This window comes from Gorilla gorilla, chromosome 8 (genome assembly GCF_029281585.2).
Source record: "Gorilla gorilla gorilla isolate KB3781 chromosome 8, NHGRI_mGorGor1-v2.1_pri, whole genome shotgun sequence".
NCBI lineage: Eukaryota > Metazoa > Chordata > Mammalia > Primates > Hominidae > Gorilla > Gorilla gorilla.
Genome location: NC_073232.2, coordinates 52,607,540 through 52,630,865, shown reverse-complemented (window position 1 = coordinate 52,630,865; position 23,326 = coordinate 52,607,540). Strand labels below are relative to the sequence as shown.

Here is a 23,326-nt window from a genome sequence, read left to right as displayed (position 1 = left end):
CCCGACCTCCCCGCCTTTAGAGTTGAGGCATAAGACATTTCCTTTGTCGAGAAGGGTCTTTGTTTAACTGGCATTTTAAGGTTTAATCTTAAAGATTACGCCCTTAGCCAGGTGCAGTAGCTCATGCCTATAATCCCATCAGTTTGTGAGGTCCAGGAGGGCGGATCTTTAAGCTCACTTGAGCTCAGGAGTTCAAGATCAGCATAGGCAACAGGGCGAAACCCCATCTCTACAAAAAATACAAAAATTAACCTGGCCTGAGCACTTGTAGTTCCTAGCTACTTAAGAGACTGAGGTGTGAGGATCGCCTGGGGCAGGGGGCGGGCAGAGGGAGGTTGCAGTGAGTGGAGATTGCGTCAGCAAGACACTTTCTCAAAAAAAACATCACGCCCCCCATGAGAGGCTTTCCTTTACCACCCAACTCCACCTTGGTTACTCTATCACAGCTCCCTATGTGTTCCCTTTCCAGCATAAATCACAACTATTTGTCAGTGAATTCCATGACAGAACGAACCTAGCTTTTGTTTGGCACATAATTGTTAAATGAATCCAGTATTATATTTGGCTAGACCAAAATTGTTTCCCTATCAGTTTGTGAGCAACTTGAGGGCAGAGCCCTAAATCATTCGAGTGTGCTGACCTCTAAGGGGGGTTAGTCCAGTGCATGGTCTAGAATTGCTCAAATCGGCCTTTTGAAAAAATGAATCATGTACAATGATAAAGGTGTGGACAGGACCACAAGTAACGGTGTAACGATTAGCAGATTTAAGGAAAAGTCAGTCTAAAAGGAAACGTGAGAAGCTAATTGCAGAAGACAGCCATTTCAAATCTTCAACAACAAGGCTGTACCTCCTCACGTGACTTCAGTATAGCCTTTAAGAACCTAAACTAACGCTTCTCGCGAGAGGAAACATTGACCGCTCGCAAGCGTACATCAGCTGGTGCCCCTCCTTCCCTGGGCCCCACCCACTGCCTGTCCTCACTCCCACCTTGAACCAGCCTTTTGCGCGTGTGACGTCATGGCGCCGTGCGTGGCCTCGGCGGTGGCGCAGGGGGCGGGCCCGCGGCGCGGCGCCGGAGGAGGAAGTGGTGAGGTTGTTGCTCCCTCAGCGCCTACCGCTGGCTCTTGGGGCGCAGAGAGGGGCCGCAGTCTCCGCGACTGCGTCGAGCTCCCTTGCAGTCCCCTCCATGTTCCCCGGCGCCACTACTCCCCTTCCTAAGGCCGCCGCTTACCCCGGGGTCTATGGAAGTAATGGAAGGACCCCTCAACCTGGTGAGTGTCCCACAGAATATTGCGTTCGTCTTGGGTGCCTTTGGCTCAGGAGCCCGGCCCCGTCCCCGGCGCGTCGGCTAACCCTTGAGGCTGGGAGGTTGGTTTGGCAGGAGTGGTCGCAGAGGCTGTGAGGGGCTGCTAGGCAGGCCCTGGCCCAACTGCGGCTCCAGGGTAGCCACTTCAGACTTTGCCCTCCTGGGGGATCCCCGGGAAGTCCTGGCGCCCCCTGTCGCGGGGCCCCGGGCGAGGGGATGCCACCACCTGGGGCTGCCACCTCCTTTCTGGCTGGGGGAAGTCCTTTTAGCGCCACGTAGCCACCTCCCTACAGCCTGGAGAGGCACTGAAGCCGGCCAAGGCAGAAATGGTGTGATACTGGTTTTAAGTTCTAGCAGCAGGGTCTGAGTCTAAGTCGCCCCTCTTTGGAGAGGTGGAGGAGTGAATAGCCTCCTCACCCCCCACTTTCCCCTCATTTCTCACATACGTTCACATGCATAAACTGAGTCTACCGTCTTCCAAATATATTAGAGACAGCTGGGAAGAAGACAGCCGTTCCTGTATTTAGCTCAGATTCATCAATTTAGGCATCATGAAAGTGTAATAGGTGTTTGCTGTTCTCAGGAAAATGGCTGATAGCCTGTTTACTTGTGTTTTAAGGCGTTTCAGGTGTTGCAATTAAAAAAACAACAAAACAGAACCCCACTGACAACGGGAAGCATGAGTTCTTTTCAGACTGGCCATTGCATCTTTTAGTTTCCCAGAGAGGTTACCCATTTTGGATGTAAAAGTCAGATTACTTAAGGTTGCACACAGGAAGAACTTTTGAGTCACAGGTTTGCAATTCATTTGCGATGGTGGAATTGAAAGAAAGCACTATAGAGGATTCGTTTCTCACATTAGAACTCTGAGCCCTAGAAGAGCAGTAGAGTCAGGTGGTTTAAGACTCTAGGTTTTGAAGCTATGCTGCTTGGATTTGAATTCTAACCTCGTCACTTGATATCTGTGTTACCTTGGGCAAACTACTTGGCTTCACTCGGCTTCAGGTTTTTTGGGAGGATTAAAGGAGTAAATAGGTGTAAAGCACTTAGAACTGTACTAAGTACATAGTACAGTGTAAGAGTTAGCGATTATAACCAGACCATAAGCCCTTAATTTAAAATCTATTTGTAGAATAAAGGTTTGGACTTGAGCTTTAAAAGCCTAAGATTCTCGGACCAAATCACTGGTGCCAGGTTAACGGTTGTGAGGCGCCCCTCCCTTTTAAGTTGGGTCTTGCCCCAGGTGGTAGGTAAGAGTTATTTACACTTAAGACGAATTGGACTACATTTGCGAGTTTTTTTTAACCAGGGAACTGGCCAGGCGCCGCGGCTCATGCCTGTAATCCCAGCACTTTGGGAGGCCGAGGTGGGCGAATCACTTGAGTTTAGTAGTTCGAGACCAGCCTGGGCAACATGGCGAAACCCGGTCTCTACAAAAAAATACAAAAATAGCCTGGCGTGGTGGCGCCCGCCTGTGGTCCCAGCTACTCGGGAGGCTGAGGTGGCAGGATCGCTTGAGCCCGGGAGGTGGAGGTTGCAGTGGGCCGAGATTGTGCCACTGCACTCCAACCTGGGCGACAGAGCGAGACTCTGACTCAAATAACCAGGGAACTGTCTTGCACTTTTCTTGTTTTTAAGGCGACATATAGTTGGCAATGAAATATAGTGGATGGCTCAATACTGAAACTTCATAGGAGTATTACTAGAAATAATCATCTGTTTACGAAGTGCTTCAGAGTTCAGGTGTCCTTGCCAAATGAGCATTGGTTCAGTTCTAGTTAGCTTCACATTATTTGGCTGCAGAATAACCCCCGCCAACTGCCCCACGAATGTGTGGTGTTTTAAAAGGAGACTGGAACTGGGTGACAGTTGCAGATAGAGCTGCAGAATCACTACCAGTTCAGGAAAAATTAGTTAAATGGTGGCAATACCATTTAAATTCTCCTCCATAAAACGGAGCGAGTTTCGACAAAGAGTCTTTTTAAGCAGGCTAGCGTAACTCCGTATTTCAGCCATAAAATTTATGTGGGCAAGTATCAGAAATTTGGCATCTTGAATTCTTTTTTTTTGAGATGGAGTCTCTCTCTGTCACCAGACTAGAGTGCAGTGGCGCGATCTCAGCTCACTGCAACCTCCGACTCCCTGGTTTAAGCGATTCTTTTGCCTCAGCCTTCTGAGTAGCTGGGATTTCAGGCACGCGCCACCACGCCTAGCTAATTTTTGTATTTTTAGTAGAGACGGGGTTTCACCATGTTGGCCAGGATGGTCTCGATCTCCTGACCTCGTGATCCGCCCGCCTTGGCCTCCCAAAGTGCTGGGATTACGGGCGTGAGCCAGCGTGCCCGGCGGACACCTTGAATTCTTAAACCATTTGAGTCTTGAAAGGTCTAATTTCCAGCATAGTTGTTTATTGAAACAGTAGAACAGACGTTGACGGTTACTTGAATGAGTACCAATTACAGGCCTCTGGCACTCAGAATTGTCACTCACAGTTTTATAAGATGAGGTCTTTGAAAATTCAGACGTTCTTTTTTTTTTTTTTTTTCTTTTTTGAGACGGAGTCTCGCTTTGTCACCCAGGCTAGAGTGCAGTGGTGCGACCTGGGCTCACTGCAGCCTCCACCTCCCGGGTTCAAGCAGTTCTCTGCCTCAGCCTCTTGAGTAGCTGGGATTACAGGCATGCACCACCCTGCCCGGCTATGAAAATTCTGACATTCTTTTATGTTAGTGAACACCTAACTTAGTATCTAGTTGACTCAAGATGAGAGTTCTCAATGCTATAATTTGAATGTCTTTGAAAATTCCACTAGTATTATACAAGCTTTTTCTTTTTCTATACTCAGAGAGTTACTAATGCAATAAGCTTTGTCAAGTGACATCATAGTGTAGTCCAAATTCATTGTATAAGGACTCATCACAGTACATGGATTTGTAATCATGTGTCCTCAGAGCATCCTCGGAACTTAGTAAGGTGTGTTTTCCAGTTTTACAGATAAATAAGCCTAAGCTGAGAGAATTAGGTAATTACTTAGGTCAGTAACTTAAATACATTATGAATCATGAGTTATTTTGATATCAAGACCTCTTTCTAGCAATGCTGCCATATTGTACTCATCATGTTCATTTCAGTATGGTTCTCATCTATATTGAACTGTAGATTCTGTGTTAGCATTTATTACCTCTGCTCCAGTATTGATTCTTTTATGTTAGGTTTGGCAGTAAGGGCCTTAGAAATTCCTCACAGTGAATTTTTAAGATCTGGAAGAGACTAGTTTGAAATATTCATTTTAATATGTACCACAGAGGTAATGGATTCTAATTATCTGGTTATTGAAGTTTGTCAAAAGAAAAATTGTACTTCCACTGAAGAAAAAAAATAGCTAGTCTTTGCACTCTGAATAACTTTGTTTCATTAGGGTTTTTTGGTCAATTTTTCTTTAAGAGACAGGGTCTTACTCTGTTGCCCACACTCAAGGGATCCTCCTGCCTGAGCCCTCCACAGTAGCGGGGACTACAGGTTTGCACCACCATGCCCAGCTAATTTTTTCAAAAACTTTTTGTGGAGATGGAGTCTTGCTGTGTTGCCCAAGCTGGTCTTGAACTCCTGGCCTCAAGCAGTCTTCCTGTCTCAGCCTCCCAAAGTGTTGGGATTACAGGCGTGTGCCACTGTGCTCAGCCTGTCAGTTTTAAATATGGAAAAATTATAACTTATAAAATTAGTGTATATTTAGATATTTCTTTCCATACACATTTTGTCAGTGTGACTACTGGTAACAAATGTCAAAACTCATGTGAGATAATTTCTAGTTCTTTGGTTTGTTTGCTGCTGATTTGGAAAGTGATGTCAGATCTTAATTTATATGTGACTGTTGCTCATGTTTTGCTTACCTCTGCTGCAAAGGGCAGGGTCCATGTGACTGGCCACAATCGTTTTCTATGTGTTTAGCCCTTAAGAGTGCTGAGAATGTTTGTTGAGTAACAGCTTCCCTCCAGAGTGGTCAGTTCTCGCATCACATGAGGTAGTTAATGAAGCCTCTTACTTTCCAGCTTCTGTAAGAAAAGTAGTCAGATATCATGGTCCAAGGAATGGCCTTATGCATACCTGGAGTCCTTATAACTATCCCATTTTAATTATATTGGCTTTAAAATCTTCAAGGTAAAAAGAGGCGATTTGAACCCCTTCTTTGTTGCCCTGAAAAATTCCAAGGAAAATTTCTTTGTCACAAGCTGAGCTAGGCATAATGAAAGCACTCTGGAAAAAGGAGGTAGAGAGTACTAAGAGATATCCAGCAATTATTGCTAAGTGGTAGGATTGGCATCGGGCACGTTATGTATATTTTTTATCTTTTCCTCTTAATAGCTAAATATGAGATATTCCACCTATTTTAAAGATGAAGACTTTGAAATGCAGGGTAAGTGGTGATAGTAGGATATGAAGGCAAGATTGGGCTGGGCACAGTGGCTCATGCCTGTAATCCCAGCACTTTGGGAGACTGAGGTGGGTAGGTCGCCAAGACCAGCCTGGCCAACAAGATGAAACCCTGTCTGTACTAAAAACAAAAATTAGCCAGGTGTGGTGGTGGGTGCCTGTAATCCCAGCTACTTGGAAGGCTGAGGCAGGAGAATCGCTTGAATCCAGGAGGTGGAGGTTGCAGTGAGCCAAGGTCACGCCCTTGCACTCCAGCCTGGGTGACAGAGTGAAACTCCATATCAAAAAACAAAACAAAACAAAAATTAGCCAGGTGTGGTGGCATATGCCTATAATCCCAGCTACTTGGGAAGCTGAGACAGGAGAATCGCTTGAACCTGGGAGGTGAAGATTGTGGTGAGCCAAGCTCACGCCACTGCACTGCAGCCTGAGGGACTGAGCGAGACCTTGTCTCAAAAAAAAAAAATTGGGAGGCCGAGGCGGGCAGATCACGAGGTCAGGAGATTGAGACCATTCTAGCTAACACGGTGAAACCCCGTCTCTACTAAAAATATAAAAAATTAGCCGGGTGCAGTGGCGGGCGCCTGTAGTCCCAGGTACTCGGGAGGCTGAGGCAGGAGAATGGCCTGAACCCGGGAGGCAGAGCTTGCAGTGCAGTGAGCCGAGATCGCACCACTGCACTCCAGCCTGGGCGACAGAGCGAGACTCTGTCTCAAAAAAAAAAAAAAAAAAAGTCTTTCCTGGAATTCTCCAACACTTGAGCGCTTATCTTCAGTATAATTGCATTATATTACTTAGTCAATTCAGTGCTTATTGATTTGAGATAACTGTTTGCTACTTGTTTGTAGGAGACGCACATTGATTGGGAAAGGGGGAGTGAGTGAGGTTTCTCTTTCAACTGAAGACCCTACCATAAGGTCAGGTGTATATTAGATTTTCCTCTGCTGCCTTTTCAGTACTGTGTTCATATGGTGTTCCTTTTCTTTTTTTCTTTTTCGTTTTGAGACAGAGTATCACTCTGTTGCCCAGGCTGGAGTGCAATGGCGTAATCTCAGCTCACCACAACCTCCGCCTCCGGGGTTCAAGCGATTCTCCTGCCTCAGCCTTCCTCGTAGCTGGGACCACAGGCGCGTGCCATCATGCCTGGCTAATTTTTGTATTTTTAGCGTAGATGGGGTTTCTCCATGTTGGCCAGGCTGGTCTCGAACACTTGCCCTCGTGATCTGCCCACCTTGGCCTCCCAAACCAAAGTGCCTGGATTACAGGCGTGAGCCACCACACCTGGCCTGGTGTTCCTTTTCTTTTCATCTTTACTTAACAGCTTTCCCCAAGGACACAGAAAAAAATAATAGAAAGTTACAGAAAGTAATACTGTTTTCTTTTGGGAAAGAGGGTAGTATTGAACATGTATTTTTGAAGCAGTTAGCATGTGGAAGTAAAAGGTACTTGTCAGTGATGGCAGTCACTTAGTAACCTAGTTGTTGTAGTTAGGATTTTTGTTGGTTGTAGTTGATGAAAACCCACTTAAAATTAGCTTAAGCCAAAAGAGATAATTTATTGGATTCCAAAGAAAGGTGCAGGAAGGGCAGGGGTATAATGTACCTTGGTTTATGAACGTATAGAGCCTGTCAGTCCGACTTAATCAGACACTCCCTCTCTTTTTTGCCTTTTCAGGCTTGTCTGCTTCACTCCTCCTTTCTGCAGACCTATATTTCCACCTGGCTAGCCTCTGAATGTCACATTAATTAGACTTTCTTCATATTCTCTGCTCCTAAGTTTGAAAATCTGGAGAAGGGATTCTTTAGGTATCCAGATGACAAGGTAATACAACAATGTGGGCTCGGTATGGTAGCTCACACCTGTAATCCTAGCACTTTGAGAGGCCGAGGCAGGTGGACTGCTTGAGCCCAGGAGTTCAAGACCAGCCTAGGCAACATAGTGAAAACCGGTCTCTACCGAAAGAAAAAAAAAAATAGCTGAGCATGGTGGCACATGTCTGTGGTTCCAGCTACTTGAGAGGCTGAGATAGGAGGATCACTTGAGCCCAGGAGGTTGTGGCTGCAGTGAGCCGTTATCATGCCACTACATTCCAGCCTCTGGGTGACAGAATGAGACCCCATCTCAAAAAAAACAGCAAGGAAATCATAAGGAAGAGAAAATATATTTATAGTTCTATACTATAGTTATCAATACCATAAGTTTATGTCAGCTGTTTACAAAATGAATCATCTGTCAGAAATGATGGGCAACCACAGCTGTAGACCTCAATCTAACGTAACCCATCAAGCAATTAAAAAAGAATGTGGGAAGTCCCACAGAATCATATGGATTGCCTAGGAAGTACACAGAGGTGGGACTGCTTTATTGTGAATTTCTTTGAATTACCAGAGAAACATGTTTATGGACTTACTACCCTTTTCTTTTTGAGACAGCATCTTCCTCTGTCCCACAGACTAGAGTGCAGTGGCGTAATCACGGCTCACCGTAGCCTCAACCTCCTGAGCTTCTGATCCTCCTACCAGTCCCTCCTGTAGCTGGGACTACAGGTGTGCACCACTCCACCCAGCTAATTTTTCTATTTTTTGTAGAGATGGGGTCTCACTATGTTGCCTATGCTGGTCTCAAGCAACCCTCCCACCTCGGCCTCACAGAGCACTGGGATTATAGGCATGAACCACCGTGCCCAGCCTATTACTTTTTTTTTTTTTTTTGAGATGGAGTCTCACTCTGTCACCCAGGCTGGAGTGCAGTGGCGCAATCTCGGCTCACCACAACCTCTGCCTCCCAGGTTCAAGCGATTCTCCTGCCTCAGCCTCCCGAGTAGCTGGGACTACAGGTGGGCGCCACCATGTCTGGCTAATTTTTGTATTTTTTGTAGAGATGAAGTTTCACTATGTTGGCCAGGCTGGTCTCAAACTCCTGACCTCGTGATCTGCCTGCCTCGGCCTCCCAAAGTGCTGGGATTATAGACATGAGCCTCCGCTCCTGGCCTCAGCCTAGTGCTTTTAATGGCTGTGATTCTACCAAGAACAGTATTTAAAGAGAGACTAGTTTTAATATGTGTAAACTGTAAAAGTTGTTTTAAAAATGAGAAGCACCACCAAGATAGGTTTTCTGTAAAATCTTCAGTTTATAAAAAATGCAATTTAGCTGGGCATGGTGGCTCATGCCTATAATTCCAGCACTTTGGGTGAGTGAGGGAGGAAGATTGCTTGAGCCCAGGAGTTTGAGACCAGCCTGGGCAAGATATCAAGACCCCACCTCTACAAAAAATAAAAGTTAGCTGGATGTGGTGCTGTGTGACTGTATTTCCAGCTACTCAGGAGGCTGAGGTGGCAGGATTGCTAGAGCCCAGGATATTGAGGCTGCAGTGAGCTATGATTGCACCACTCCACTCCAGCCTGGGCAACAGAGCAAAACCCTGTCTCAAAAATAATTAAGATGAAAATTTTTTTAAAATGCAATTTAGTCTAGACCCAACTATATTGTCAACTTCTTGATGGCAGGTACTTCCATCACTTCTATTGTCTTTTGTAGTACTTAACGAGGGCTATATCGAGTATGTACCAGTACCAGGCACCATTCTAAGCACTGTGATGTTTCAACTAGTTTAATTTTCACAAACTCTTTTGTTTTTGGTGCCATCAAATTTACATAAGCAGACAATAACTTTCATTTTAGAGATGAGAAAACTGAGGCAGATAATTGGGAAAGCCGGGCTTATGTGTCTCATATGTGGTCAAACTGAGATTTGAACGTTGGCAGTCGAGCTCTATAGAGTCTGTGTTTGCTGTGTGTCTGATAAGAACATAGTAGGAAATGTACTTAAAATACGAAATTTGATTGCTCTGGTGCCAAATAACCTAGAGGAGATGGTGTGTTTTTGTTGAGCTCAGCAATAATCTGAAACTATAATGAGATTTAACTCCTAAATTGGCAGACTGGTTAGAGATTGGACTCTACATGGGGATGTTTTAAGGGAGCTGGGAGAGCCGTGAGGACCTGCTCTCACTGTTTGAGAACTTTTTATTTTTTTGGTGTTCAATTAAGAATTTATTCCGTCATCACAGAATTTGAGGTTTAATTATGGAGCTACATAAATATCCATAGTATAAGAAAGTGATTGAAATCATCAGCGACACACACAGATAGAAAAAAGGTGTTAGAATGAAGTAACCTGAAATAGCATCTCATCCCTGCTTCTTAGAGTGTGTCCATAAGCCAGCAACTTTGGCTTTACCTAGGCGGGATCTCAAGCCGTACTCCAAACCTCCTGAATCAGAACCTTTGTTTTTTTTTTTTGTTTGTTTTTTGTTTGTTTTTTTTGAGAGGGAGTTTCACTCTTGTTGCCCAGGCTAGAGTGCAATGGCACGATCTCAGCTCACTGCAACCTCTGCCGCCCTGGTCCAAGCAATTTTCCTGCCTCGTCCTCTCAAAGTGCTGGGATTACAGGTGTGAGCCACCATGCCTGGCCTTTTAGAATCTGTATTTTAACCAGGTGATTTATATTTTCATTAAAACCTAGAGCCTTGTTGCTTATTGATTTAATACCACTTGCTTTAATAGTATCAAAACATGTTCATTAGAGAAATTAGGTTAATCATAACTGCTTGTGCATACTAGCTTTCTTCATCATGTACATTCTTTTCCCAAAATATCTGTATAATTTGTGGGTACTAGAAAATGCTCATGTGTTCAGAATGTATTTTTTGCTCAGTCCAAGTCTCCAGGTTAAAATTCATCCATTATTTTAAGCCCCCAGTCATTTCTTTTCTTTCTTTTTTTTTTTTTTTTTTTTTTTTTGAGGCTGTCTTGCTGTCTTGCCCAGGCTAGAGTGCAGTAGCACGATCTCAGCTCACTGCAACCTCCACCTTCCAGGTTCAAGCAATTCTTGTACCTCAGCCACCTGAGTAGCTGAGATTACAGGCATGTGCCACCATGCCTGGCTAATTTTTGTACTTTTAGTTGAGATGGTGTTTCACCATATTGGCCAGGCTGGTCTTAAACTCCTGGCCTTGAGTGATCTGCCTGCCTCAGCCTCCCAAAGTGCTGGGATTACAGGCATGAGCCACTGTGCCCAGCCTACCCAGTCATTTCTTGTGGCCTGTTGTTGTTCCCAGGCATATGTTAAGACTTAGAGGAAAGTTTGATTACTATTTAAAGAATAAAAAGTATCTGAAATCCTCTAATTGAAAGGCACTAATCTTGTCTTTAAGATTGTTGCTTCTTTCTTACAAAAATAGAAGTGGGGAAAAGGCAAACAGCAACGCATTGCTGGAAGTGCTGTTTTCTACTTTTGTCTTCACCTGTGTTTTATACTGAGTATGATTTGTAAACATGCCCAGAATATTTATAATCTTAGTTGCAAACGTGATTCTGTGAAGTATTTTTATGCAGCATCAAAGGGACATGTCTTTAAAAAGCATCCAAGACAAATCATTTTTCAGCTAACTGACAGAACAGATTTGTTTTTTTTTTTGGGACCGAGTCTCACTGTGTTGCCCAGGCTGAAGTGTAATGGTGCGATCTCGGCTCACTGCAACCTCTGCCTCCCGGGTTGAAGCGATTCTCTTGCTTCAGCCTCCCGAGTAGCTGGGATTACAGGCACCCACCATCCTGCTGGGCTAATTTTTGTAGAGACGGGGTTTCACCATGTTAGCCAGACTGGTCTCAAACTCCTGACCTTAGATGATCCACCCGCCTCGGCCTCCACAAGTGCTGGGATCACAGGCATGAGCCACCATGCCCAACTTTTTTTTTTTTTTTTTTGAGACAAGATCTCACTCTGTTGCCCGGACTGGAGTGCAGTGGTGTGATCACAGGTCACTGCAGCCTCCATTTCCCAGGCTCAAGTGATTGTCCTACCTCAGCCTCCTCAGTAGCTGGGACTACTACTACAGGTGCGAGCGCCACACCCGGCTAATTTTTGTATTTTTTTGTAGAGATGGGTTTTCACCATATTGCCCAGGCTTGTCTCAAACTCTTGAGCTCGAGTGATCTGCCTCTTTGGCCTCCTAAAGTGCTGGGATTATAGGCATGAGCCACAGCACCCGGCCACTTTTTACCTTTTTTAAGTGATGTAAAAAACACGTGAAGTTTACCTTCTTAATTATTTTTAAGTGTACAGTTTAGTGGTGTTAAGTATATTCGCATGGTTGTGCAACAAATCTCCAGAATTTTTTCATCTTGCAAAACTGAAACTATGCCGTTTGAATACCTACTCCCCATTTCCCCCTCCCCCATTCAATGATGAGTTGTTCCACCATTCAACTTTCCTGTTTTTATGAATTTGACTACTTTAGATACCCAATAAGTCGATTTGTATAGTATTTGTCCTTTTATGACTGGCTTATTTTATTCAGTCTAATGTCCTCACAGTTCATCCATGTTGTAGTATGTGTCAGAATTATCTTCCCTTTTTTTTTTTTTTTTTTTTTTGAGACACAGTCTCGCTCTGTCACCCAGGCTGGAGTGCAGTGGCGCGATCTCGGCTCACTGCAAGCTCTGCCTCCCGGGTTCACGCTGTTCTCCTGCCTCAGCCTCCTGAGTAGCTGGGACAACAGGTGCCCCCCACCATGCCTGGCTAATTTTTTTTGTATTTTTAATAGAGACGGGGTTTCACCGTGTTAGCCAAGATGGTCTCGATCTCCTGACCTCGTGATTTGCCTGCCTCGGCCTCCCAAAGTGCTAGGATTACAGGCGTGAGCCACCGCGCCCGGCCAGAATTACCTTACTTTTAAAGACAGTACCTTTCCGTTGTGTGTGTATACTGCATTTATCCATCTATCTGTTGATGGACATCTGGATTGCTTTCACCTTTTGGCTGTTGTGAATAATGCTGTTATGAACATGGGTGTACAGTGCTTTTTGCTTTTTTGTGAAGCTGTGAAGCTTTGCTAAATCGTGTGTGTTTGTTACTGAGGAAAACCGTTACATGAGGTAGAAAACTTTAGCTGGTTATCTCTGCCTTTCTCCTTGCTAGTTAAATGTATAATCTTATGTAAGTTACACGACCTCCCCATGAGTCTTTTGGGCCTCCTTATGTAAGAGAGGAAAACACATTCACAAAGTGGTAGTTAAAGCAGCTGAAATAATGTATATTAAAGCTTTTTTTTTTTTTTTTTTTTTTTTTTTTGAGATGGAGTTTGACTGTTTTCACCCAGGCTGGAGAGCAATGGCATGATCTTGCCTCATTGCAACCTCTGCCTCCCAGGTTCAAGCAGTTCTGCCTCAGCCTCCTGAGTAGCTGGGATTACAGGCGCCCGCCATCACGCCCGGCTAATTTTTGTTTTTTGTTGTTGTTTTTGTTTGTTTTTTTGAGACGGAGTCTTGCTCTGTCGCCCAGACTGGAGTGCAATGGAGCGATCTCGGCTCACTGCAAGCTCCGCCTCCCGGATTCATGCCATTCTCCTGCCTCAGCCTCCCGAGTAGCTGGGACTACAGGCGCCCGCCACCATGCCTGGCTAATTTTTTTTTTTTTTTTCATATTTTTAGTAGAGACGGGGTTTCACCCTGTTAGCCAGGATGGTCTCGATCTCCTGACCTCAGATGATCTGCCTGCCTCAGCCTCCCAAAGTGCTGGGATTACAGCCGTGAGCCACTGTGCCTGGACTTAAAGCTCTTTTGAAATTATTAAAGTGTAAGGAGGCCAGTGACTGCTTATTTAATAAGTTTTCCTTCAGTTACATTATTTGCTGTTAGAACTTCTGATTTTTTTGACTTTGTTCTTTTGATGAGATATCTTTAAAACAATCTTTGTAATATTAGATGTTGGTATCATGAATTCATCAACTGCAATGTCCAAATTTTTTATTTTAAAAACAAATAGTAACTTTAATGTTGAAAGAATGAGATGATAGAAGAGAAGCTTGGATTTTACTACATGATGAGTGATTTCCTGATTATAGTTTTTAGAGTATACAGATTAGTGAAAGTATCTACAAAATAGCTCTTGTTTTGAAAGGAGCTTGTTAAAAATCAAGAAAATAGACATTTTGAATAACAATCTATGATTGTAACTCTTGGTTAATCTCCAAAGAGTGGAAGAATGTGAGTCACTGAAGGAGTTAAGTGCCTGGTGTTAACCTTGAGAGGGCTTATGGTAGAAGTTGCCAGTTCCTTTCAGATGCTGCAGTTCTAGGCTCTACCCATTACATTTCCCCAGCTACAGATAGAGCTGTAATAGTGATTTGATATGTGGCAACAAAACAGTATTATTTATCTTCTTAAAAGGTAGTTGCTTTTTAAAAGAAATCATGTTTTATTTTATGATCCAGAGGAACTTAGGGATGTTTGTCTTCTAGGCTCATCAACAGAGCAGACGAGCAGACCGTTTATTAGCTGCAGGCAAATACGAAGAGGCTATTTCTTGTCACAAAAAGGCTGCAGGTGAGTATTCTTATTAAGTACTCACTGTAAAACTGAAGAGCAGAAAGTCACAATAGTAATAATGTGTGTTGCTTTTCATATGCAAGACTGATACTGCTGACCCACCAGAATATCAGCTTTGATTATTTTTCAAGTAAGTGTGTTGGATTTCCCAGCTCCTGCTAATCCAATCTTCTTTCTAAACCATGAAGATGGCATAAATGTGGTAAACAGTTCCTGGATACAGCTTTCTGAGCCCAAAGATCCCTAAAAACAGGAGCTGATTGTAACAAGTCTGCCATTTTATCTTAGTTATTATAAAAAGGAGTTTGGGTTTCAAATAGTTGGCCATTTCAGGTTCTAAAAATAGTAATTCAATTCAATTCTAACCAATTCATTTTCACTGAGCTTCTGTTTTCTAACATGCTGATAATGCAAAACTTACTATAAGACTTTTGTTACCTAAAATGTGGGAGATTTTTCCTGTGGTCTTTTTTTTAGCTTCCCTTCTGAATATCTCATCTCTACATGCATGCCTGTAGTAACATGCTGATGATAGCTTTCATTTCAGTATGAATTTTAGAATTGTTGGCTTCTTATCAAAGACCTAATTTTACCCTAGTCAGTCAAGCAACCTAGCATATGTTGAATTCAGAAATAGATCTTGGGGGCCTGTTTTTCTTAGACCAGTTTCTGTTGGCTGAGTAACCAAAAAACTTTGTGTCCTCGTTAGTGTAGTGGTAAGTATAAAAATAAAAATAAAAAAATTTAAAAATCTTTGGGTAAAGGATGTTTTACTCATGCCACATCCAAAATGAGTGCAAGTCACCTTTCTTAGGGCAAACCCTGAAGTCTTCTGCTGGCAGGCATGTTCCTTTCCCTCTAGGCCAGTATGATGATCAGAGCCATATTCTTTCTTGACAGAGGCTGCCCCTCCCTTGTTATTTTACTTGTGAAATACAGACTGCAAGGTGGGCAGTAGATTGGATAAGTCTTCTTACTACAGTGGTTTTTGCCTGGAAGTTGGTAATTTTCAGAGAAAATTAAAATTTTTTTTTTTTTTTTGGAGATGGAGTCTTGCTCTGTCGCCCAGGCTGGAGTGCAGTGGCACCGTCTCGGCTCACTGCAACTTCCCACCTCCTGGTTTCAAGTGGTTCTCCTGCCTCAGCCTCCCGAGTAGCTGGGACTACAGGTGTGTGCCACCACACCCGGCTTGTATTTTTGTAGAGACAGGGTTTCTCCATGTTGGCCAGGCTGGTCTCGAACTCCTGTCCCCATGATTGACCCGCCTTGGCCTCCCAAAGCGCTGGGATTACAGGCGTTAGCCACTGCTCTCAGCCTTTTTTTTTTTTTTTTTTTTTTAAGTTCTGGGGTACATGTGCAGAATGTGCATGTATGTTACATAGGTATACACGTGCCATGGTGGTTTGCTGCACCCATCAACCTGTTGTCTACATTAGGTATTTCTCCTAATGCTATCCCTCCCCTAGCCTCCCACCCCCGCTTTTTTAAAAAAAAGAAATAGTTTTGCCACTCAAGTGTACTGGAGGTATCTGCTGTAGGGCCAAGCATACAGTAGATATCCCATAAATCTTTGGGTGTTTTTATGGTGAGAGGGCTTTGTACAGTATTAAACATGTCAACTAGTGCTCTTTAAATCTTTCCTAAACCATATTTTGTTATGAATCAGATTGTTAAATCTGTAGTCACTACAAAGACGATGTACCATGTTTAACTATTTAAGAAAACCATGTTTTATATGGATGCCCCAGTGAAACAATACCTTATGTAACCCAAAATGGTCATGGTTACATATATATAACATATGTTAAGTGGAGTGAATCAGCATATGTTAGGCACTGAGCTATGGGATGTTATGAATATATAAAGAGAAGGAAGTTTTAGTTGTAACCTAATCCTTGTCTTTGAAGACTTAAAACTGATGTTGGGCTTCAGTTAACCACTCCCCACTCCAGAAAAATACGGCAAACTGTTAGATCACATTAGCTTAAATTATAGAGACAGAACTTAATGTGTGATTAGTAAATCCCACTGAGTTGATTGGGGTTCCAACTTGTGTTTTAGAATGGAGTTGAAAGTTGATGTGGTTGAAATGAGCTCACTTTTTGAAATTGACTTGCATCTCTAGGGCTTATAACTGGTCTTGGAAGGTGTGGGTTAGGTGTATCCTGAAAGGAAGCAACTTATTATTTGGAAATCATTTTAGAGATGTGACAAGGAAAGATCAACATCTGAGAAAGACTAATAGGAAGGAAAGGCTGAACTGAGAGAATTTAAGGGCAAACAGAGGGGACCTGGGTGTCCAGCTGTCAAAGATCGGAGGAGATTCTGAGACTAAAAAACTTACCGTGAGATTACCTAGCTAAGGACTTTATAGCCTCTTTGTAGTGTTTGTATTGTAAATGTGCTGAAATAAGTTGCTTGATGACTCTTGCCTTTTGAGGAAAGGTAGGATCTACTCTTGAGGTGGACAATGGCTGAATTAAATGAAACTGAGCATGTGAGCATTCATTTGCCAGATAAGCACATCCCTAAGTGAATTTCTCTTCTTTCATACACAACAAAAGAACAAAACCTGAAATAAGTTAATAGCCATTGGCAGTGCTTAGAACTCAAAGTGAGCATTTCAGAAGATGAGCAGGCCCCAGAGTACACAGTATTTGGATGGATTTGATGAATATTTTGTTTGAAAACAAATCTTAACCTAAGCCTTTTGAAACTGGTAACATGAAAATGATTCTATCCTTATCATTCAGAGGCAGTATATTGCTGCACTTTGTATGCTTTGGGACCAGTTTAACAGATTCCTGATAGAAGAGTAATAGATGTTATTATTTTTTGGTTTTTGGTTTTTGTTTGAGACGGAGTCTTGCTCTGTTGCTCAGGGTGGAGTGCATGATCTCAGCTGACTGCAACCTCCGCCTCCCAGGCTCAAGTGATTCCTCTGCCTCAGCCTCCCAAGTAGCTGGGACTACAGGCCTGCGCCATCACACTTGACTGATTTTTGTATTTTTTGGTAGAGACAGGGTTTCACCATGTTGGCCAGGCTGGTCTCGAACTAACTCCTAATCCCAAGTGATCTGCCCACCTCGGCCTCCCAAAGTGCTGGGATTACAGGCGTGAGCCACTGTGCCCAGCCCAATGTTGTTATTTTAAGATATTCTTCAGATTTCCTTAGTTCCTTTATTGTATCATTTGCTTAATATCTACTTTAATTTTAGCCTCGTGTCATAATTAAAGGAAGTAGTTTAACCAGGATTGTTAGCAGTTTTTGAGATACTCTTTTTCTAAATTTCTGTGTTGCTGTACTTTTGTTTCTATTGTGAGTCTGTGGAAGAAATCCATGAACATGGAATCAGATTTAAAATAATTTTTTTTCTTTAAAAATAACTTTAAAATGCCCCACTTATAAGATTTAAATGTGGGGAATACTTTAAATGACAGTATGATTCTTGTTGAATTCTTTGTGCTTTGGGATATCCTTCTGTAACCTCCTTTGTCATATACAATTTCAAGGTTCTACAAAGGGAGGCATTTCAGTTGGCTAAAGCTTGGCTTTGTGAAATCTATTGTTTGTTAAGAAAGTGGATTTAAAGCAAACTATAGTTCAAACAGGGAGACAAATATATGCAGGCAAGATGGAAGAGATGTCTAAGAAAATGTGTCTACAGTGTATCAGAGCAGTAGCAGAGCAGATAGAATGTCTCCACAGATTTTTTTTTTTTTTTTTTTTTGAAACGGAGTCTCGCTCTGTTACCCAGGCTGGAGTGCAGTGGCGTGATCTCGGCTCAGTGCAACCTCCACCTCATGGGTTCAAGCGATTCTCCTGCCTCAGCTTCCCTAGTAGCTGGGATTACAGGCGCCTGCCACCACGCCCAGCTAATTTTTGTATTTTTTTTTTTTTTTTTTTTTTTTTTTAGTAGAGACAGGGTTTCACCATGCTGGCCAGGCTGGTCTCGAACTCCCGACCTCAGGCGATCCACCAGCCTCAGCCTCCCAAAGTGCTAGGATTACAGGTTTGAGCCACCACACCCGGCCGTCTAAACAGATTTAAACATGAACAAAAGGAAAAGAAATAGTATGCAGCTGTACAGACATACTACAGGAAAAAAAGACAAGGGTTGTGGGAAGGATGTAATTATGGTAAGCATAGCTGGAGCAAAGACTATATAACCAACTCTTGTTTTTTCTTTCCTTTTTTTTTTTTTTTAAATTCTTTTTAAATTGATACAGGGTCTCGCAATGTTACCCAGTCTAGTCTTGAACTCCTGGGCTCAGGCAATCCTCCTGTTTGGCCTCCCAAAGTGCTAGCCACTGCGCCTGGCCCCAACTCTTCTTTTTCTTGGAAAGGGAGCATCTAATTCAGCAGTCCCAACCTTTTTGCTGCCAGGGACCGGTTTTGTGGAAGTCAATTTTCCATAGACCTGGGGTCAGGAAAATGGTTTTAGGATGATTCAAGCACATTACATTTATTGTACACTTTATATTTTACAATGTAATAATAGAAATAAATAATTATACAACTCAACATAATGTAGAATCAGTGGGAGCCCTGAGCTTGTTTTCCTGCAGCTGGACAGTCTCATCTAGGGGTGATGGGGGACAGCGACAGATCATCAGGTATTAGATTATCATAAGGAGAGCACAACCTAGATCCCTTGCTTGTGCAGTTTGCAGTAGGGTTTGTGCTATGAGAAGCTAATGCCGCTGCTGATCTGATGGGAGGCGGAACTCAGGCAGTAATGCAAGCAATGGGGAGTGGCTGTAAATACAGATGAAACTTCACTGGCTTGCCTGCTGCTCACTTCCTGCTGTCTGTGTGGCCCAATTCCTAACAAGACATAGACCAGTACCAGCCTGGGGGTTTGGGACCCCTGATATAATTGTATCTTAAGGACTGCGGTAGAACCTAGCAGGCAAGAACTCTTAAGTTATGACATCAAAGCATTAAATTATTTGGATTAAGACTGGACAGAAAGCAGTGCCTCGTAGTATCTGCAAAAAGGCAAAAGAGGAACTTAATGTAGGTATGAGAGATGCCAAAAATGTTTATAACAAGCAAGATAAAAATGGAGATTCATTATGGACAATTCATTGATAATACAGAACTTATTTATACCTAACCTTGTTCCCAAAAGGTTATAAAATGTCTTACAGATGAATGTACAATAAAATATCGAATGTAATTAAAGATACATAGATAAGGACATCCATAGAGAAAATGAGAAAGGACTAGTAATGTAGTTCACAAAATGTACCATTAGTTCTTGCATATTTTTTTAATAACTTGACTTAAGTTTTCTAGCAGTCATCCTAAAGAGGAAAGATAATAATTTTTACATTGGCTATTAAAATTCAAACAAATAGTCACCGAGGATCTAAGATCAGAGAGAAGTTTATTGAAGGTCTTCATAAATGACATTATACTGTCCTCAGTAACTTCCTCGCAGTAAATATGTCAACAAGTTCTTAGGGCTTTTAACCGTAAGGCTGATGGCTTAGCTCAGAGACAATTCATTAAAAGTGATTCTATAGGAGTCCAAAATGATAGATTCCAGGTATTCAGATGGATAAAAAGTCATTGATAATCTCATGATATTTTTGTGAGTATGATGAGTAATAGGGTTTGGATAGGTTCTTGTTTGATTTTAATCTTTCCTAAACCTATTTTTCTGATTAGACCATCTTCAGTTTCTGAATTATAAAATCTGTAGGAGTTTTAAATAACAAAACCTTCAAGATAGGGTAGGGAATATTTTCATTTTATTGCCACTGACATCCTTTTGGGGGAAGTTAAGAATTCTTTTAAAAAATCCCCAATTGTATCAGAGTTATCAGACCAGTTCTCTTTGTCATATGAAGATTATTAAAACTCTTCCTTTTACCTGTTAATTACAAAATGAAGACACATATTAACATGCCTATTTTTTCTTTTAACAGCGTATCTTTCTGAAGCCATGAAGCTGACACAGTCAGAGCAGGTGAGACATATTCCCAATATTTGCGACAAGGGTTAGAAAGGTTTTCTTGTGGAGGCTTGTGTGTAAAGCAAAGCATTGTGTCCCTCTCAAAATGCTGTAGTCAAAAATATATAAAATGGGCAAGGGAAGAGCACTTCACAATGGAAATTAAAACTAAATGAACTGCAGTCGATGCCCCAGACATGGAATGCAGAAACTTCTTTTTTTCTAGTGGTTACTCACAGATCTCAGATTGCCAGCCAGATGTACCTTTTTGAGCGCCCTCTTCGGACCATTCCTAATCATTAGCTCTTATTTGATCATTAGCTTACAGTCAGTAAACAGGCCTGGCCAAGAGGAAACCAGTTGGACCACCCTTTGCTTGTCAAAGATAATTTAAATCTGACCAGTCTCCCACTTGTCTTTGCTTGAATTCTTAAGCAGTTCAGGCACTTTTAAATTTGTTTCACCAATTGCTTTAAATTGTCTTCTGTGTTTGGGGAGGCCCTGCCAAGTGTTTCAAGATACATTTATTCATAAGACTGGGCATGGTGGCCCGTGCCTGTAATCCCAGCACTTTGGGAGGCCAAGGCAGGGGGATCACTTGAGCCCAGGAGTTCGAGACCAGCCTTGGCAACATAGTGAGACCCCATCTCTACAGAAACTTAAAAAATTAGCTGGGCGTGGTGGCACATGCTTGTAGTTCTAGCTACTTGGGAGGTTGAGGTGGGAGGATCACTGAACACCTGAGTCCAAGGCTGCAGTGAGCTATGACTGCGCCATTGCACTTCAGCCTCAGCAACAGGGACCCTGTCTCTAAAATAAATATATATAAAATATCTTTTTAAAAACTTTTTGTTATAAAAGTATTAGTTAAAGAGATCATTTCTGTGAGGTATATCAGTGGCAGGGAAAGCCACTAGTTTCTCAAACTGAACCAAGGGAACTTTAAAGTTGTGTTCTATCCCTTTCACTGCCTTTGAAAGTATAGAATCTGCTCATGATACAGGCATGCATTGAGCTATCCAAACACACGGTTGATAGGAAGACTTTCTTTTTAGCTGTTGGTAGAATTAATATGTCTACAGAGGAAAGATTTCTAATTTTAAGTTGAGTACAAATGACATTACACATGGGGTCAGGCACATTGAGGAAAACATCCAATTTAGTGTATTGATTGGGAATAGGACTTCTAACTTTCTGAATAGTATTTTTGCAAACATAGTAAATTGTAAATTGTAAGTGTTGGGTTATTCACAAAGGATTTTGGATAGTGTATGTTGGACATTACTAAGATACTTAAAATATTCTTCCAATTTTATCTTTCCTTCTATGTAATAGGCTCATCTTTCACTGGAATTGCAAAGGGATAGCCATATGAAACAGCTCCTCCTCATCCAAGAGAGATGGAAAAGGGCCCAGCGTGAAGAAAGATTGAAAGCCCAGCAGAACACAGACAAGGATGTAGCTGCCCATCTTCAGACATCTCACAAACCCTCTGCAGAGGATGCAGAGGGCCAGAGTCCCCTTTCTCAGAAGTACAGCCCTTCCACAGAGAAATGCCTGCCTGAGATTCAGGGGATCTTTGACAGGGATCCAGACACACTACTTTATTTACTTCAGCAAAAGAGTGAGCCAGCAGAGCCATGTATTGGAAGCAAAGCCCCAAAAGATGATAAGACAATTATAGAGGAGCAGGCAACCAAAATTGCAGATTTGAAGAGGCATGTGGAATTCCTTGTGGCTGAGAATGAAAGATTAAGGAAAGAAAATAAACAACTAAAGGCTGAAAAGGCCAGACTTCTAAAAGGTCCAATAGAAAAGGAGCTGGATGTAGATGCTGATTTTGTAGAAACGTCAGAGTTATGGAGCTTGCCACCACATTCAGAAACTGCTACAGCCTCCTCAACCTGGCAGAAGTTCGCAGCAAATACCGGGAAAGCCAAGGACATTCCAATCCCCAATCTTCCTCCCTTGGATTTTCCATCTCCAGAACTTCCTCTTATGGAGCTCTCTGAGGATATTCTGAAAGGATTTATGAATAATTAAAATGGAAGGCCACAGAAAAGGGGAAAAGAGGAAATAATATAGTAATCGTTAATCCAGCAAAAAGAAATGAAAAGGGAAAACCACATAGAAGGGTAATCCCAGAAATGCTTCATCTGGTGGACTGTGGGAGCAGAGGCATTGCCAGGACTTGGGAAACAGTCACTGTGAAATGCGCTGTGTATCTCATTCACTCACTTGAGCTAATGATTCCGACTTGGCAGACGCTAAACTCGTGGAGGTTCGGTTTCTCCTGATACAAACCAAATGGCTACCTGGAAGAATTTCTTTCAAGCAACAGTTATTTTTCTTATCTTCAGGGTTAAAATGTATAAAAGTTATGTGTAATTAATCTATAATGCCATAAATGATAATGCAAAACCTAAATAATATGGTGGCCGGAGGGGCTGCCTTATATTTGAAACATGCTTTCTATCATGCGTTGACTGTATGCATTTTGTTAATGCACATTTTGTTTAAGGTGTGTAAGATACACACCCTTCTAGATGAAACTATATGTGCCACACTTTGCACTACTCATAATGATAACCTCAAGACTATCAGAAGAAATATTTAAATTTCCATTTTATGAAGAAAGGAACCAAATTATTACGCTTTTTTAAACAAATTACCAGTTTACATAATTAATCAGGGTGCATTTTAAGTTCTAACTTTGTTTATTGTATAATGCATCATTTGAAAATACCGAGGAGGAAATACCCTTTGTTTTTAATGATGCAAGAGTGGAAGTAATGCTAGTTGACAGTATTTGATTGTAAGAAATCAATAAAGTAATTGTGTTTTATACCTTTGTTGAATGTGGTTGATAGTTAAAAAGCAAGGCACTGAGTGTCTTCTCTCTGCGTTGTAAATTTTGGATTTGAACAGATGCGGTTAGATGATTACTTTTGTGTGTCAAGGATTTTTTTTTTCTTTCAGTGTCTTGTAGTCCATTTCCCTTACAACTAGGGTGACAGAGAGTACAGAAGTTCCTGAGGTTTAAATGTATTGTTTCCAACCTTTTTCCCGACCACCACATGGAAAATGCTCAGGGCTGCTCTAGGCTGGAGGCAGCTGTCCCCTGGGCACCTGCCACCCTGTCAGAGCATAGTGTGGGGAAGTGCTGCTTTGGATTCTCTCTACCAAGCTGGATGATGTTCCATGAGAAGGAAGGGGAAGAGGAGAATATAAGCAAA

General features: G+C 42.3%; 1 protein-coding gene across 2 annotated transcripts; it reads left to right on the top strand.

Moving 5' to 3' along the window:
- Window positions 1-964: 964 nt before the first annotated feature.
- Window positions 965-22,935, top strand: NRBF2 (nuclear receptor binding factor 2). 2 transcript variants are annotated; one of them, XM_004049468.2, is made up of 4 exons: window positions 965-1,273; window positions 14,040-14,124; window positions 20,065-20,105; window positions 21,426-22,935. In XM_004049468.2, exons 1-4 carry the CDS (start codon window positions 1,244-1,246, stop codon window positions 22,131-22,133), a joined length of 864 nt encoding a protein of 287 aa, XP_004049516.1. In that variant the 5' UTR covers window positions 965-1,243; the 3' UTR covers window positions 22,134-22,935. The 2 variants fall into 2 exon arrangements, with proteins under 2 accessions (XP_004049516.1, XP_055209104.1); XM_055353129.2 differs by lacking the exon at window positions 14,040-14,124 and having other exon boundaries at window positions 1,053-1,273.
- The last annotated feature ends 391 nt before the right edge of the window (window positions 22,936-23,326 follow it).